General features: G+C 40.9%; 1 protein-coding gene and 1 pseudogene across 1 annotated transcript; one reads left to right on the top strand and one right to left on the bottom strand.

The window, feature by feature from the left end:
• Positions 1–9,382: 9,382 nt before the first annotated feature.
• LOC131773791 (tetratricopeptide repeat protein 28-like) lies at positions 9,383–12,922 on the bottom strand. The gene has a single exon (XM_059089747.2). It carries the CDS (start codon positions 12,799–12,801, stop codon positions 9,832–9,834), a length of 2,970 nt encoding a protein of 989 aa, XP_058945730.2. The 5' UTR covers positions 12,802–12,922; the 3' UTR covers positions 9,383–9,831.
• Positions 12,923–15,857: 2,935 nt separating this feature from the next.
• On the top strand, positions 15,858–17,730 carry LOC131773764 (uncharacterized; annotated as a pseudogene).
• The last annotated feature ends 1,440 nt before the right edge of the window (positions 17,731–19,170 follow it).

Raw genomic sequence — 19,170 nt, 5'->3', positions numbered from 1 at the left:
ATTAGTCCTCTTTACGAGGAACAACAAAAGCAGATTTTTTCAAACCAAAGGTGTTTGTATGGAGTCCTCAAGAGCAGTTTGTTGACTGTGTCATCAAATGCCCCGCCCTTGATGTCCCTCTTGTACCGTGGCAATTCAATACTGGTGAATTTGGAAATAAGGACCGAATACCAAGGCTAATATTTGATTCGCCGTCCCCATAAGATCGTTTCATCTTGCAATGATTTCTTAAAAAGTTAACCGCATCATATACAGGCAATCTTCTTAATAACTATGTTTAATCGCAGTGGGTGCACAAATGCAGTTTTAGATTTTATTAATTCAAATCTGATCATAGGAGTGAACTTCATGAAGGTCAGTTGAGCAGGGTCGTAACGAGGTATATGGGATCAGGGATCAAAGGCCTAAAAAAGGGTGGGATCAGGGATCACAGCCTCGGATCCGGGATCAAAGCCCTCGGGATCGGGATCAGCGTGTTTTCCATGGGCTCAAGGATCAGGCGTCTAGATAACAACAATAATTTACGATGCGCGCCTAAACATGGATTTTTAAAGCTTTTTGAAATTTTATGACCCATTTTATACAGTATTCCTTGGTATTTGGACTTATTGATTTATAGTTCACCGGAGACCAGAATCGAAGAGTACTAGTTGACTCAAACTTGACTGGTTAGGCATTGGGTCGTTAATCTGTTAATAACTTGCCAGGATTTTATTGTCTTACTCGCGCTGCATGACGTTCAATCATGTCATACAATATGCCAATTTCATAAACTCGACATTCTAGGTCACGTTCCTGGTCGCTCAGCAGAAAAGGCGATCAACGGCATGAGCGAAGCTCAAGGCGACGTTCAACAAGCAGGTAACTTAGAATAATGAGTGTTTGTGTGTTGTTACCAATTATAAGGACTAGAGTATACATAGAATTGCTTCTAAAACGGCGAAAAGACCAGACACAAAAACCATGATGTAACAACTGATAACACATTGAAAACTGATAGCACAAATGGACTATGAGATTTCGTCGTGTTGTGGGATTTAGCGTGGACCCGAGTAGTATTTATTCTTAAGGCAATTTAGATGAAAGAAAAGTTTTCTTTTGATCAAGGAAAATAATAGATGGATTAATTTGAAGGATTTTTTTTATAAAATTAATGTCATCAGTTTTAGGTTTACTGGTAAATGTTATTACAGTAACTCTTGCCTTGCGGACACCCGCGGCCAAAATTCAGATCCTCATCTAGAGGGTCTAACATAGGTTTGGCGGGATACGGGATGAGGTGTTTTTAGCTGCCGGGATGCGGGATGAAAGGAAATTTTAAGGCGGGATGCGGGATAGCGTGGAAGCGGGAAGTTGCTTATTTTTCTGGCGGGACGCGGGAATTTTTTATTATTTCCGGCGGGAAACGGGATTGAGGATGAGAAATTTATAAAAAGATATATAAATTTCTGGTCTTTATCTGCAAGTCAATTTGCGGGCCGACATCCCTCTAAAAACGTGCGCCGGGTTTGTAAAACAATAGAGATTTTAAAAGGTTAGTCACGTTTTCTCCCGATATAAACAATCAGCAACACCACACCCTGACCAAGTCTTTTGAGTTCATTGGTGTTCAATTAAAATCTAGTGTACGAAGTACGATTTTGTTATCTACACTGCTCAGACGAGCTAACTCGGTATTAGGGAACGAGTTAATCAAGACTAGAACTGGTACGCACACAGGGTTCAAGAAGCAATTCACATAACAACAAGGCCTTCCAACTCCAAGCCTGCGCATCCCCCCGGGTATTTGTTGGACATTTTTTCACGTCCCCTTCCCCACGATGGGGCTTTGCCGAAGGTCGGCCCGGGGATGGGATATTGGCCTTGCTGAACTCGTTCCTAGTCCACCGAAAGCGGCCTCTGTGTTTTTGATGTTGTTTGTGAGATGCCTGCAGAGGAGGCTAACTCAGAATGCAGGAAATGGAATTTTTTTGAGAGCTCGGACTTTCAAAATTTTCCAGGGGAGCATGACCCCTGATCCCCTTAACTCCATTCACATTCATCTTCATCAATTTTTTTCTCCCGCTGAGCTTCATTGAGGTCCGGTTACAACCCAGTGAGAAAGCAGGGTCTTGTAGAAAAAAAAAAAGCTACGGCGATAGTTACGTACACTGCGAAAAACGGCAGCGACAATTTGTATGTTATGCAACATCCTTTTTCAGAAACAAGCTGTATGGCTTAAAGACTGGCATAGGCAACTGTGAAAAGTGTGTTATAACAGTGTCTTGTGACAGTTAAAAGTGAAAAACAATTTGGAACGTGGCGGGATCGGGATGACACCTCAAGAGTAAGCGGGATGGCGGGATGGAGCTAAAAATGGTGGCGGGAAGCGGGATTTGCGAACCCTATGTTATACCCTCCATCCATAGAGGTTTGACTGAAAATGACTCTCGGTTTTACGGACTCTCGCTATTCCGGACACAAAACGACGTCCCGAAGGTGTCCGCTGTAACTAGCGTTGACTGTAGTTGGCACGCACACTAAGGGGTGTATCACTGTGTATCAAGTAAATACTTTGTAGCGCGCCGGCGCTATGTATTTCGCTGATTTCATTTGTTCTAGGGGATTGGAACTCAAAGTATACCAAACCACCAAAAGCCGCGTTTGCGTTTCCCATAGTAAAGGGCTGGTAGCCGTTTTGTTATCTTGGAATTGACTTCGCTCTCACAGATGGCTGGTGACCCCCTTTTTTTCTTCACAAAAATCGGTTCCTTTCCTTTTCCCTCGATTTTTAAGAAAAAAAAAATGAAAAAATCTGACCGTGAGAAGCGGAGTATATATTATTTAGTTTTTCGACTCAAAGAAGGCAAATTTACGCCTTTCTCGACTGGGCATGACAAGCAATTTTCCTTCCAGAATTTAGTTTTTAATAAATGGGATGAAACCAGCAACAAATATTTACTCAATAGGCTTGTTTGAGTCACTCCAAATAAAAAATGCTTGCCTGCAACAGTTTTTTTTGTGAAGCCAAATCGAATTAACTGTCAAAACTTCTATACCGGTTAACTCTAAAACAAGCTTGGTGACACCCCATTTTTTGCCTCTGATCTGAGGTGGCCGTTACCTAACTACTGTAAAAGTTATTTAAAATCTGACAGTGGAAAGATTTTCGCGCGAACGTCCTTAAGGGCTGGATGGTAACTTTAAGATTGCAGTGTTCCAGTATATTTTTGTGTTCGCCGGGCTTAATATCAATATTTCACCATTGCACAGATCTCGGCGGTCCAGGTCGCGATCGCGATCGCGATCGCCAAAACATCAGTCCTCAGAGCATCACCAACGCCGCATCCACAGATCGCATGGGAGAAGAAGGTATAGTCTTAACATTGTCTGATTTCCACTTGTAGCTCATTTTTATTTTAGTCTAATGTCGCATTGGCGAATTGGTAAAAAATGATTACCAGACAAAGTTATGGATAGAAAATACACTGGGATCAACAAAATTTTGTGGGATCAGGGAACAAAATTTTCATCACTTTTGGGATCAGGGATTAAAAATTTGCGTAAAAATACGGGATCAGCGACGAAAAAATATACCTCGTTACGACCCTGAGTTGAGAGATAGCAGAGTTCTGCAGGCGTGGCCAAATATACAACGCTGCATGAAACGAAAATAGAGCTACTGGAGAACCGTTCAGTGAGACAGTTTCACGACAACATATTATACTCCTTTCTGAGCAATGACCAAATTAGTTGCATCTTTTTGAGGGATTCCTCAAATAAACAGTATGTGTATCAAAGTGAAATGAATAAGGTGACAGGTCTGGCGATCTCATGTGATCACACTTTCAAAGTCATTAAAAATATTGGAGTAGTAAGGCCTAGCTAAGATGAGAAATTCATAACGCAGTTTAAAAACTTGTACATTATGAGTGAAGAAGGAAAAATCATCAATTGGCAACTCACTAGGGCAACTTCTTTCAAATAAATACAAGAAGTGCTAGAGGCGAATAAAGCAAGACTTGGAAAACAGAACAAAAAGCCGCAACTTATTTGTATTGACGACTGTTGTAAGGTTCGCAAGAAGTATCAATCAATATTTAAAAATACTCCTGGAAACTTGATCCTTACCATGCTTGTCAAAGAGTATGCAAAACGTTTCTACATGATAACCACCTTCTCAAAAGAGCATTTGAAGAGGAATTTGACAGGACCATGATCAAGGAGATGTTCGTTTGCAGGAAAAACCCTGCAAAGTAAAAATTCTCTAAAACTTGAACATTTTCCTGAAGAGGTTGGACTATGTAGTCGTCTCTCCTCTTACCAAGGAAACTCTGGAAGAAATAAAAAGACTTAAAAAACACATCCTTAACAATTGTCTATCGGGAATACCTCCAGGGTTCGGAACAGAGCGGGATGAACAGCTGCACAAGCTGCTAAACAGATCCTTGTTGTCAGGAGCAACAAGAATCAACGTGGAATTAGTTGTAGCGATTCTCGCTGTGCTTTTCTATCACCACAATAGTCGGGCTTTACTAACAAAGCATAAATGCAATTCAAGAGTAGGATGCGCTCTGCCGATTGAGGTACATAATGCGAAAATAGAAGAGAAAGATGAGTCTTCAAGTTTCTTACCTCCTTTTAAAGGAAGCACTGGAGTATCACACTTTACAAGAGGACGGCCTCATTTCGGATGTAAACTCCAGCAATTATCAGCAAGATACCACCGTTGTTGCAGGGGAAATTGAGGATGTGCACACGGAATTTGTATCTAGGGTAATACTGGACGCTTCATCCGATATGTATGAGGTCATCACAAACTTAGAGGCCAAGAAACAAAGCAGGGCATTTGAAGCTTCAGACATACAGGAAATGATCAATATGCCAGATTTCATTAGTTTTCAAAACCTGTTTGATGCACATGAAGATGACATAAGTATCGACAGGAATCGAAGCATATTGTAGAGAAATTTTGGCCTGGAAATAGAAGAAGTAGTCGCCGACGGAGACTGTGCCTTTAGAAACTTAGTGAAGCAAATTTATAAACTTATTGCAGGAGATACACTATTCAAAGAACATTTGGAGAGCATCAGTTTATTGAAGACTGAAGAGAAAGACACTTATCACTTGGGGCAACTTTTTGTTGACGAGGTCTTAAATGGAGAAGAAGAACTTGAACTACCTAAAGAAGATGATGTTGAAACCCTTCAGGAAAAAGCGGAGGAATTTCAATCACCAGGAGTTTACGACAAGATGCGTGGGGATTTGGTCATGAAGACATCCGCACAAATACTACAATTGCCAACAATGGTAATAACACCAAGTGAAGCAGTTTTATATCTTCCGTTTGTTCCGGATAGATTAACGAACAAAGAACCAGCTTTTGTTTTTATGCTTACCAGATGGACGAAGCTCAATAAAGCGATGAAATTGCAGATATTCGGCCATAATCTTAATGTATTTACACCTTTGAACAAGCTCCTATTTTTTTTCTTTTTCTGAGGGATATTTGTGAAGCAGATGAATTATCAAACTCTTCCAAATTACTGTCACACTGAACGTGCCCTATGATTCAGTGTGGTCGTACTGAGATCTTGTGTACGAGAAAATTTATAGCTTCGGTTTTTTGCCCTGATCAACTGTATTGCTTGAAGCTGAGTAAACACTCATCTTATTGTTGCATTTTTCTAGATTTAAAAATGTATAAAACCATCGTTTGTTTAGCCTAATCAGAAAATTTGACATAAATCTTGCAAAATACGAAAAGCACGTAAGTAATTAAAATATAATCCACAGGTCGTCTGTAATAAAAACGTGTACGAAAGCGTTTGAAAATACGAGCACAAGTCCATATACAGATTGTACTGATTATCAGTCAATAGAATTGAAAACATCGAGTTTCCTTAACGAGATCACTTTACTTCACAGCAGAAAAGCAGATAGCGGGACTTACAGAAGAAAAGGCCCTGGCTAAGATGAGAAATTCATAACGCAGTTTAAAAACTTGTACATTAAGAGTGAAGAAGGAAAAATCATCAATTGGCGACTCACTGAGGTTGTAGTCGTGGACAACGCAAAACGAATGCCCTTGTTTAATACAAGGCAGTTCATGCCATAGAAAAAGCAGAAATCTTCGCTGTTCAGATTGTTCTGAAACTTTTCTTACGCTAAATAACGACTTACTCATGTCGCACACACAAAAAAAAATGGAAAGGGAGGTTCATCGTACCTATTTTAGAGGAAAAGCTCCATCTAAATTAATGATTTGCAAAATCCAGTGACATTTACAGAGTGGCTATGGTCTTGTGACGCGATATCCTCTTCATTGCTTCCTGCGAGAAAATAAGTAGAATTAAAAAAGCACTAGAAGTAAATAACAGAGCCAAGTTCAATAACATAGAAAAATACTTTCTCAAAAAGAAAAAAGTCACCGAGGTACCCGCAAAATTTTTCTACTCTGTTGTCACCAAAAAGAGGGTTTAGTTGATGATTTCATAGTTAGAGGACAAGTTACTTTTGAAAAAGCATGCTTCCTTCATATAAAATTAGCTTAGGTAATCGCATAACTGCGAGCACAATAAGAATTTACATCAAGATTGAGATTAAGAAATTCTCTCATAACTTCACAACCCCATCGATCACTACGTAAGAACTTAATGGGTGATGGACATTTTTCCAATTTAGAGAAATTGAACTTTGACCAACTATTCTGTAATAAATGGCTACCTCATTGTAAAACGCATGGAGATGATAATAAACTACATGAAAAAGAAGAGTTATTCATGGCTTACAATCTTAGGAACTATTTCATGTGACTGCGGAATTCATCCCAAAACCGAGGCAAAAATTTCATGTGATTAACAGGTAAAACAAACTGTAGACAGCGTAGGCAGTTGTACTTACTGTAGATAGTGTAGATAGTTGTACCTACTGTAGACAGTGTAGATAGTTGTACCTATTGTAGACGGAGTAGACAGCTGTACTACTGTTGTCAGTGTAGATAGCTGTACCTACTGTTGACAGTGTAGATAGCTGTACCTACTGTAGTCAGTGTAGGTAATTGTAACTGCTGTAGACGGTGAAGTTGTACCTATTGTAGACAGCGTAGATGGATGTACCTACTGTACATAATAGGACATTATATGTATTGGGGACATAATAATTCCCCACACATGACATACTTACCCGATTGATGACCTGTTGGCGAGCGTATTCGATGGTTTGCTCGCAGGAGTTGACATTACGTCCAACACGATGCAATGGGTTCTTCATATGTTGGCCAAAAATCCTGAGAAACAGAAGATTCTTCGACAGGAAGTGCTCTTAGTGGTTGGAAATTCTACCTTAGCAACGCCAGAAACGCTCCCTCGTATGCCATACCTGATAGCCTGGCTACGAGAGACTCTCTGACTATATCCTGTTTTCTCCGCTCTCCCGCGAAGATCGAGAGAAGACATAATATTAGGGGGGCTACCATATCCCTGGGGGCACTGATCAACTTGAGTTCCTTGTTCACTAAATGGGGCGAGATAAGAGTATTTTTGAAGATGCCGAAGCGTTTAAACCGCTGATGGCCAGAATCGTGCAACAGTTTGACATCTCTTACCCACCTGGGGCAAAGAATGTGGAGCCGTTCATAAGAGGGGTCATCGTTCCTAACAGACCCGTTAGAGTGCAGTTTGTTGACAGAAAATGAGTCCGATTTTCATGATGCCACGTTCACCTTGCATTTTAACACTGTTTTGAGCTGAGAGTGGGACAAATTCTGAGACAACTCGTTAAACAATCCACACTTATTAGATCGAAGGTGTTCAATAAGTCACATTTAATAAATCAGTTTCAACCACTTCAGTGATTCCCTACATCTGATGAATAATTTTGTCTTGTGGCTGCCAAACACTTAACATTTCATTTATCTTTAGAATTATTGAGTGGTGTTACATGAGGGTCACATCTTCTTGTTAGTAATTTTCGCTGTTTTGAAGTACTAGAAAACTTATATTGCTAAACTTCATAAATATAATTATTATGTACATACCGGGATTTACGCACCAAAAAGCATCGAGATAGAAATAGTCTCTTCGAGCTAGAGAAGCCAGCTGATTAGTCATTCGATATTTTTCACTAGCTGAAAACGACGTATCGACGCTTTGATTGGCTATATCATTATTTTCACTGGTGAACAAAACCGTGTCGTTCGCTCGCCGCTCCTCTTGACTGACAAACAGCACATTTCTAAGAGCTTACGCGCATTTTCCTTTAGAAAGAAGGCTTCAAATCAGACCAACGGCGTTTTCAGAGCCTAGATTCATCAGTAGAAGAGTTCATAGACGGACAGGAAAATGAAAACAAAAAGAAAAGGACCAAACGCGATGTTGCTCTGTTCGACGAATTTCTTGTTTTGAAAGACGAGACGAGACAAATGGACGAATTGACTCTTCAAGAGCTGAACAAGTTTCTCAGTGAGTTCCTTATAACGGTTCGCAAAAAAGAAGACAACGGGGAATACGAGCCTAATTCCTTAAGGGCATTCTTCGCAAAATTTGAGCGCCGTTTGAAGACAAAAAACTATAGACTTTGCCCTCTGAAAGACATCCCGTTCGAGCAAACTCGGAAAGCGCTTCAGTCAAAGCAAAGGGATCTAAAACGGAAAGTCTCGGGTTTTTCACCTCTGTATTTCAAATTTTGAACTTCCGTAGAACTATTTCGACATATTTTCAGGGTGTCTTATTTTATTCTAACTAGTTCTGCCTTTTAACGGCATTTTTTGTTTGATAATTGAAATGTAAAGTATTTTACATGGAAGCCATTTCGGTGCAACTCTCGAACTGTGAGGCGGCTTGACCGCGCGTTGCTTTCCTTTGAGAGAAAATAAAGATATGTTTATCTTTGAGTTCTGTTAAATTTTCATGAATTCATAAATTTTCCTTTGATAATAAAGTAACCTTTTCGAGACGTTCAGTTGATAAAACGGAGCGAAATAGTAGCGGCAGAGCGGAAGTGAAGGATAATGAGTATACAAAAGTATCTATAAGCATACAAGAGTCTGTGTGAAGATACAACCGTATCTACGCATAAGGGTATCGATTGATCCTTTACACCCTAAGATCAGTATGCATATTCTCCATACTGTTTTCTCTGCATTTCCTATGGTGCTGACAAGGAGGTTTTGCAGAAAAATCAAGAGCTCCTGTACTTGTTGATCATTTCCGTTATTCTCATGACCTTAATGTTTGATTCAGGGGTGATATTGTGAGGAGAAATTAGATGCCAGTCACTCTTTGGGGTTAAAGGGTTAGATTGATAAAATTACTGGGGTATCTATGAGAATACAAGGGTTTGCATTACTATACAAGTATATCTTTTTTTTCTTTATTTTATTTTTTTGTCTTTATTTTAGCATGTTAAACCACAATATTTCTTGTCAAAAGCTTTGCAAGAAATTTCCAAAAAGAAAAACTTCTTTCCCAAGTCACACATTTTTTTAAACGTCACTTGAAATGACTAACTAATCAGCTGAAAAAGGATTAAAATTTTCTTCCCTTGACAAATTAATTGCGTTCTAAAACTAAGAATTATCACACTTTAATTGACTCATTCACTGAACTGATGACTCAAAAAAAAATTGGAGTTTTTTAACTTCGGAACTCTTATAAAGAGATAACACTATACGCTGTCTTGTTTCAGATCATTAAACTTAGATGTCTTATGAACATTTTACAGAAGTGCTTTCCTCTGTGTACCGATCCGAGTTGTCCTTCGCAGATGGCGTCCTCTTTCTACAGGCTTGTAATTAAATAGTTTCGAGCTTTACTAAGTCTAATTCATTCTGCTACAGAGGTTTTATCAAAGTCATGGCTCTTGAGGTGCGCTAGGCACCGGCCAATTTCCAAAATCAAATGTGACGTTGTCGCCCATGATCATAAATGTCGCCCATTGAGAAACTTTGTCAAAGCCGTTATTTCTCATCCACTTCCTGGCCTTGTGGAGAGATTCACTGGCGCTTTCACCGCGGAACAAATGTTTGTAGAAACAAGTCATAAACTTCTCTGTGGCTCTGTCATCCAGGACCCATCGTGCCGCTAACACTGAACGAGCTCCGGATCTTAGGAACGCTCGGGCAATTCCAATAACTCCCTCGGTTCTGATCTGTCCACGAGCACTGTGATCACAACTAAGCACCACTAGTTTAGCTCGTAACTGAGTTTTTGAAATATCCGCCATCGTCAAAAGATACTCTTCCTCTCGAGGGAAAGGTGGGAGTAGGGTAGGGTGCATAGGAGAAAGAGCAATCTCCCCTCTTTCGGCATGACCATGGGCAGCAATGTGTATCAGGCTCACTGAACTTATCGCTTGGAGCACAGAATGCTTTGTCGCGGAATCTCCTATCAAAGGCCTTACTCCAAGAAGTCCTCCAATCATCTCTGCTTCCTTTCTTGCACACGGCAATGGTAGCATATTTCTGCACCTTCCCTTGTAAATCACCTTTCCAACCATAGGGTCACCCACTATCAGTGCCCCGGTCTGACTGTGATAGTCTGGAGGACTGTCTTGAACATGCTTGAGAGTCGTCAGGGAGGGAACTATCCGAATCCTGCATGTCTCTGATAAATACTTGCCTCCTTCGTCAGCCAAGGCTGCAAATGGCACTTGGTACGCACAGGAATCGGGGACAATTATGATCTCGGGCTGCTGCTTCAGTAAACTGACCACAGGAGCGATGATTATCTTGTAACACAAGTCAAGACTTGTTTTGAAATCTTTGCAATTCCGTTCGGATAAAATGACGTGGCTGCAGAAGACTTCTTTAAAAAACTCATCTAACTCAGGGACTATTCCGGTCACCTTGTTTTGGTCCAGGCTCACTTTCTTTTCTGAAAAATGAATAGCTCCCGTTGCTGTAATTATCCAAAACCGTACCTCATCTTCACCAATCGAAATGTACAGGCATGCACAGTCTGCTTCTTTTGTGATGATCCTTTGAATGCCACACCAAGATTGTGGATCGCTTGAGATCTGCTCTTGAAGAGAGTATCGAGCTGCCATCAAGTCGGCCAGGCCTCGTGCCCTTCTCAGCTCTTCGACGTAAAGGGCGTCTTGAGGTTTTCCAGTGGAAGAAAGCAACCTACTGAATAACTTGTAGGAAAAGGTGCCGTGTTCTTCTAAGAGAGCTATTTGAAACTGATCGTTTTCTTTAAGTAAACCTCTCAAAGTGTCGAACTTTTGGATACCTTGAAAAAGATACGAACAAGCCTCTTCGAGATGACCATGTGAGAACTTTAACACCGATAGATTACAGAGGCAGTAAAACTCGCTTAAGTTGAGTCCAATGTCCCTACTTAATAGGAGAGCCTTCTTAAGGTATTCTTCGGCCATGTCATATTTGCTAAGCGATTGGAAACACAATGCTAAATTCCTGTAGTTGACTGGTACTCTTTCTCTCTCACCGATTTCCATGTGAATTGCGAGGGCTTTCTCGTAATATTCTTGAGCCTTGTCATATTCACCACGCTTAAAAGAAATTTGACCAAGATGACTGTAATCTGTTGCTTCTCCCCTTCTATCATCGATACCCTTTCTAACTGCCATTGCCTTCTTTAAATAGTCGTCAGCCTTTGCATACTTGCCGAGTGAGAGAAACAAACCAGTGAAGTTTGTATAGCTTGTTGCTTCTCCATGCCTATCACCAATTTCTATTTTGATAGCGAGTGCTTTCTCGTGATATTCTCGGGCCTTGTCATATTGACCGAGTGATTGGAATACAGTTCCAAGGTTTCCGTAGCTTGTTGCTTCTCCATGCCTGTCACCAATTTCTATTCTGATAGCGAGTGCTTTCTCCTGATATTCTCGGGCCTTGTCATATTGACCGAGTGATCGGAACAAAGTTCCAAGGTTTCCATAGCTTGCTGCTTCTCCATGCCTGTCACCAATTTCGTTTTTGATAGCGAGTGCTTTCTCGTGATATTCTCGGGCCTTGTCAAATTGCCCGAGTGATTGGAACACAGTTCCTAGGTTTCCGTAGCTTGTTGCTTCTCCATGCCTGTCACTAATTTTTATTTTGATAGCGAGTGCTTTCTCCTGATATTCTCGGGCCTTGTCATATTGACCGAGTGATCGGAACAAAGTTCCAAGGTTTCCGTAGCTTGTTGCTTCTCCATGCCTGTCACCAATTTCTATTTTGATAGCGAGTGCTTTCTCGTTATATCCTCGGGCCTTTGCAAATTGCCCGAGTGATTGGAACACAGTTCCTTGGTTTCCGTAGCTTGTTGCTTCTCCATTCCTGTCACCAATTTCTATTTGGATAGCGAGTGCTTTCTCCTGATATTCTCGGGCCTTGTCATATTGACCGAGTGATCGGAACAAAGTTCCAAGGTTTCCGTAGCTTGTTGCTTCTCCATGCCTGTCACCAATTTCGTTTTTGATAGCGAGTGCTTTCTCATGATATTCTCGGGCCTTGTCATATTGACCGAGTGATTGGAACACAGTTCCTAGGTTTCCGTAGCTTGTTGCTTCTCCATTCCTGTCACCAATTCCTATTTTGATGGCGAGTGCTTTCTCTTGATATTCTCGGGCCTTGTCATATTGACCGAGTGATTGGAACAAAGTTCCAAGGTTTCCGTAGCTTGTTGCTTCTCCATGCCTGTCACCAATTTCGTTTTTGATAGCGAGTGCTTTCTCGTGATATTCTCGAGCCTTTGCAAATTTCCCGAGTGATTGGAACACAGTTCCTAAGTTTCCCCAGCTTGTTGCTTCTCCATTCCTGTCACCAATTTCTATTTGGATAGCGAAGTGCTTTCTCCTGATATTCACGGGCCTTGTCATACTGACCGAGTGATCGGAACAAAGTTCCTAGGTTTCCGTAGCTTGCTGCCTCTCCATCCCTGTCACCGATCTCTATTCTGATAAGGAGTGCTTTCTCTTGATATTCACGGGCCTTGCCATATTGACCGAGTGATTGGAACAAAGTTCCAAGGTTTCCGTAGCTTGTTGCTTCTCCATGCCTATCACCAATTTCGTTTTTAATTGCGAGTGCTTTGTCGTGATATTCTCGGGCACGGTCAAATTGCCCGAGAGATTGGAACACAGTTCCTAGGTTTCCGTAGCTTGTTGCTTCTCCATGCCTGTCACCAATTTCTATTTTGATAGCGAGTGCTCTCTCCTGATATTCTCGGGCCCTGTCATATTGACCGAGCGATCGGAACCAAGTTCCTAGGTTTCCGTAGCTTGCTGCCTCTCCATCCCTGTCACCAATTTCTAATCTGATAGCGAGTGCTTTCTCCTGATATTCTCGGGCCTTGTCATATTGACCGAGTGATTGGAAGATAGTTCCTAGGTTTCCGTAGCTTGATACTTCTCCATCCCTGTCACCAATTTCTATTGCGATAGCGAGTGCTTTATCCTGATATTCTCGGGCCTTGTCATATTGACCATATGATTGGAACATTACTCCGAGCTTTGAGTAACATGGTGCCTGGCCATGGGTGTTTCCAACCGTTGTCATGATTTTGAACATAACGTTTGCCAATGAACTATTGATAGCCTGCGCTTGACTGGGTATTAACCAAACATTCCTTGTACACCTGGATGGCTTGCAACACGCGACCAGTTTTGCGAAGGAACTCGGTGACTACTTTACCTATGCTGATATATAGCTTCTTTTATGTTGTCCATCTTGACCCTGTCAAGGAGAAATAAGTCAAAACTTATTCACGGATTGTTTGCAGAAAATCTTTTTAGTTTTAAATTTCAAATTACAATTTTCATTTTCCACTCCTGGCCTTGTAGTTTTTTTTATTTACATGCGCGGCGCACGTGATTTCACAATTAGCAAATTACGTCAATATATTGGAAAAATGACATGGACATTTTTCGCGTACTTTTGTTACTTGTCTTAACGGAGTTTGGTTAATTGTTTTTGAGCTTTCGTTCGCGCAATTTATCTAACTCCTTGTCTTTTTAGAACGTGACCACATGGCAGACGAGTCTGGACGACCCCCCCCTCCCCCCCAATTTAGCCCAAATTTGGCTCACTTGTTGTCCACAATGAACCTACAATCTAAACCAAACGGTTTATCTAGATACTAATTTTTAAGAGGGCTATACGAGTTTTAAGTTTTTTTAAAGAAATGCGCAAAAATCCGTGCCAAAAATGCAGTGAATTCATGATGTGGGTGTTTCTCAAGCCAACAAAAAATATTTCGTTAAGTGAAAGTAGAAACCTTGATTTTTATGTACAAATATAAAAAATATATTATTGTCCTGTTTTTATATTTGTGAGCCATCCATCAAACTTGACAATTTTAACCATTTTGCGAAATTACGGAATATACCCCTAAAATAGCGGGAAAAAGCAAACAGGCGGCCATGTTTTGATTCATTTCAATGCTTTTTCCAGCTTGAGTAATTGATGATCTAAGCAATGATAATAATAATGGTGTGTTATGTCGCCCTTGATATACGGCAATCCAGCGTGCCTCGGAGGGTCACGTGACACGTGCCAGAGTATCGTAATACAGAGTCCGTTTGTTTATAAGTCTCCAGAACGCAAGGAAAGCTTCGAGAAGATCTTTAGCAGTATTTTGAAAAACAAAAAATAGTTTTATCTTGCCTAAAAATCATATAAGAAGCCAGGCCGCTTTTTATTTTATTTTTTTTATTGCACCGCAACTTTTAGGCCCTTCTATATTGCCTCGGTTACAGATGAAAAGGTACTTATTTGTTTGCAGTAAAAGGAAAGTAATGATGAAGTATATCGAAAATACAAATTCAATATATTTTAAACTATTTTTGTTTTCCGACGGCATTATTTTGGTAACGCGCTGAGAGGATTGCTTGACACTCACCAGACACCGACATTTCCCACGCTTTCTATTTCGTAAAGATGGGCGATTTTAAATGTGTTTGTACCTTCCAGAAATATTCTAAGAAAGAATGTACTCTTTCTACTCGAAACAAGAGCGCTAGATCTATTTTTATTGTGAAGAATTGTAAAAGTAGCACAAAAGAGCACTTGTATGGTTGTTTTCAAGCCTCCCCGGGAAGGAGTAGAGGAAGACGGTAAACTATGTTTGGCCCGCGTTGGATTGTTCGACGAGTGCGAAGAAGATCTCACAATTTTTCCCGGGCACAGGAACGAATTTGGCTTGGGATGACGGCCAAGTAAAGTTTGTAAATATCCTGAGCATCAGAGCAAACAGAAACCGTTCAGAGGGATATCCAAGGAGATGTCGAGAAAAATATGATGAGACTTCGGTGTGCTTCGCGAGACTGGACAAGGTAACTCATTGTAATGATTTAATGTTGTCTCGGAATACCGGCTACATTGAAAATGAACACAGCATGAGATAAAATATAAGTTTTATCATGCTTCCGAGTTAAAATAGCATTATTATTTTGGTTTTCAAGGGATATGTAGCAAATGTTTATCTAATAACAGCGAGACTGTGCGCTGCTCCGAGGAAACAACTGGTAATACACAGGTAAAATACTGTGAAATTAAAATATTAGTGCTTTTGTAAAACGGTAGTCATCCCAATAAATTTATTTTTAAGCTTCTATGCAACAATAAGGCAACATTTCACATACAGTTTGAGTCCTGCAAGCGAGTGCCAGTCGAATGTATACTATACTCTATTTGCAAGTGGGGTGGGGGAATCAAAAATCTTGAAATCAATTGTTTGCAGAACCGTAAACACTGAAATGAATTATTTGCAAGCGCAGCAAACTGAAATAAATTGTATGCAACCCCCTAATTAAATTTTTTGCAGCTGAAAAAAGGAAATAACAAGTTGTTTGCATGCAAAATAATTTTTGTCTCTTCCCCCCCCCCTCTCCTCGTCAGAGAAATAATGGTCCGTCCCTAACAGCTCATGTTAGACATGACATGGTTAGATTTGGTCGTTGTACCCTTTAAGAAACCTGAAGAAGGTGAAAGGTGATAATAATTTGACTGTGTCCCCACGGCACACCCTATTTTCAAACTGAATGCAGAAATTTCATTTTTATAGGGGACTCCTACTGCCGAGCGTTCTGAAGAACACCAGGAGGAGGGTATACCACAGAGTTGACAGATATGACTAACATATGTAGATTAGCCTTTTCACTAAAAGATGCCGTATCGCTGTAAACAATCTTTCAACAGGTGTGTAACGCATCGAAATAGAAGAGCCTCCCAGGCCTGGATAGCATGACAAGTGAGGGATCGTTAGCCTTCGATACTTTGGAAACCGCCGTTCATATTATCGGCTCACTAGGTTTGCGCAATTGCTCAAATTTGTCATTTGTTATGAAAATGACCAAACGTGCATGGTAGTCATTAAGTAAGAAATCGAGTCCAAAAAACAAATAATTGATGAACCAGGAGTAAAGGTTATCGACATTTCCTTCGATGTCGAATCAGTAGTGGGCACCAAGCTCAGCAATACAAGCTTTGTTTTGCATTTGCTGAGTACAAAATAAAAGTAAAAGTTTTCTGTATCCGCTTGCGTTGGCGCTGGCACCTCCGGTGTCTTCTCGCCGGTGGAATCGACTCATTTGCTGTGCTATTTTGTTTTCAAGACTAGCTATTATACGCAAAAAAACCCTTCCGCAGTCTCGAGGCCTACAATCAAATCTGGATTATTACCGCGAAGGATGGGGCAATAAACTGCGCTCATTGCCTCGCCGAATCATGTTCGCTCGTAACTAGTGGCAATAGGTACAACATTGCGCCTCGTAGTTTAAAGCCCATGCTCGAAGAACCAGCATGCTTCGCGCACCTCCCATAAAGGCCACAGCACCTGAAGCTTCAAACATGCACTTACTCATGCCTGTGGATATTGGTTTGCAGGTCATGGTGTTACTACTGCAGTGCAGCTGAAGGAGGCTATTGACTCGTACGGGGGCTCGACCAAGCAGAGCAAATGTTAACACCCGTAAAGTGGGCGGGCATAAGTCAGCTAAATAATTTTTAGTATGAGTGTGGCGCGCATTTCGTGTGGGAGTAGGATCTCGGAAAAAGGCTCTTCCCATGGAGTCAACGCAACAAGTGACAGGTATAAAGGTTTTTAAGCCTTTTACGCACCAGACACTGCAAAAGGCGAGTTGAAAAGGCCAGCTTCTTGGTGGAGAAATCCATTATCAGCGAAAGATGTGAGGGAACGTAACTGCGAAGAAACTGCAAGCGCCTTGTTTTCATGTCCTGAGGAAGGGTGTACTAAAGTCTAGCACCCTGACTACTACCTTGTCAGCCATATCGACTTCGGCAAGCGCCAGTACAAACTTCACCGGGAGATGCAGTACGATCACATCAGACGGCAGTGGGCGGCGAAATGCTCCTCTATGAAAGCAAAAATACCAGAAACCCACAAGACCTCCAGTACTTCTACCGCCAACAGCTCCAACGGCGTGCATCGTGGCTGGGCCCTCAAGGCAAGGAAGTGTAGTAGACTTACGGAACAGGTGAATAACTTCCTTCTCGAGGTATTTCTTGTTGGTGAAGAGACTGGGCGCAAGGTGACCCCGCCTTATGCTTTAAAACGAATACGCACACTATGTCGGGAGGGTACTAACGAACGCTTTTTCGACAAAGAGGAGTGGCTCACAGCTCAGCAGATTGCAAGCTATTTTTCTAGACTGGCGACCTTAAAGAATACCGGAAAATTTCCGGAGGCCAGCGACATCAACATTGCTCACCAAGATCTAGAGCCACTGGAAAGAGAGATTCGGCGGTATAATCTCCGCGAGAGGGTGAAACATCGGTTAACTCTGTGAACACGCTTTAAACTACAGAATCGCGAGCCCTCACATGCAGGGTTTTCTGGGAAGGGGTGTCTTTAGTCTGGTCCTTCAAATCATATGCCTTTTTGTGCAGAGGTCCCTCCCTTTTCATTGAAAAAGCCTGCGGAGTGGTGAGGCTGGATTGGAAGTGACTTTAGGGAGAGGCGTACGGGTAGCGGACCAGAGTATAGCGTTTTGATCTAGACTCTTTGGAAGGGGTTTGGGATGAACCAGATGTAAAGAAATAGTTATAATATCCCCCAACTCAAACAAAACAATAAAATAAAATCAGCATTTCCGGTTCAGAGACACCGAGGGGGGAAGGGGATAATCCTCTGATAATAATACCCTGATACCTTGGGTGCCCTGTGGTACTATTACTCTCAAAAGGTGCAGATGGTACAGATCGTTTTCGATGTCTAAAGACCCCTTGTAAAGTATTTCATCTTCTCTATTCAAACGACTGATCATTCAAACAAGTGGCCAGTGTGAGTCTTGAAGAATATCTGGGCACTTTCCAGCCGCAGATATCCTTCTAAAATATTGCATACGGTTGGGTGTATAAAGTCAGCGACCGGCAGGTAGTTTCCCGCGTACACCAAGCTTGGCAAAGTGTACTTTTATTAGCACTCCAGATGGGATTCATTTCATCAGGTGCATTTTGTAAACATAATATTGTGTATTAAAATATGAAATGAGCCCAGAATGTCTTCAACAGAATCAGTAGCATGTTTTACCAGATGTCAACAGATCACAGTCATAATCCCCATTTGTCATTCGCCCGTCGTCGTGAGCGAAATACCGATGCAAAATATATGTTTCGCACGGCTATGCTTACGTAACTTCACACAGATCTCATCACTTCTATATACTCCTAAACAAATAAACTTTATGGAAATGGAGTAATTATGAGCAGAAACATGGCCGCATCCGAGATATTTTAAGCGATTTTCACTAAAAATTCGAGTCGTGAAAAATCTCGATTTTTGAAGGTTTTCTTGAATACACTAATATTTTTGAACATTGCTATCGCATCCTCTTCAAATTTAGTTGAATCGAATAAGTATGCTATTCATTTGAAATTGGCAACGATTCTTTATTACATCTGCACCCAATCGTCTCTGAGCAAGTTGTAAACTTCATGGGCGAATTTACCACAGTTTTACTTAAATTTAGATTTCTATATGCTGCTAATGTTGTTATTCTTTTAATTTTTTTTTTGTAGCTTTCATAACGATACTAGAGTTGTTTCGATTTCTAAAACAGTCAGCATCGATGCAAATTACCTTTTGAAGTTAGAAACGTTCCTTATTGATTTTGATGAAGGTAAAGGAGGTCAATTTTTTCCTGGGGAAAAAAAGGATAAAAATGGTTAAAAGTCGGGAATTTATCAACATTTTTTTTTGTTTCTTGTCACGCCATAAAACTGAAAGT

This window comes from Pocillopora verrucosa, chromosome 13, assembly GCF_036669915.1.
Source record: "Pocillopora verrucosa isolate sample1 chromosome 13, ASM3666991v2, whole genome shotgun sequence".
NCBI lineage: Eukaryota > Metazoa > Cnidaria > Anthozoa > Scleractinia > Pocilloporidae > Pocillopora > Pocillopora verrucosa.
Note: the sequence above shows the minus strand (reverse complement) of the source record. Positions and strands in the feature narration are given on the sequence as shown.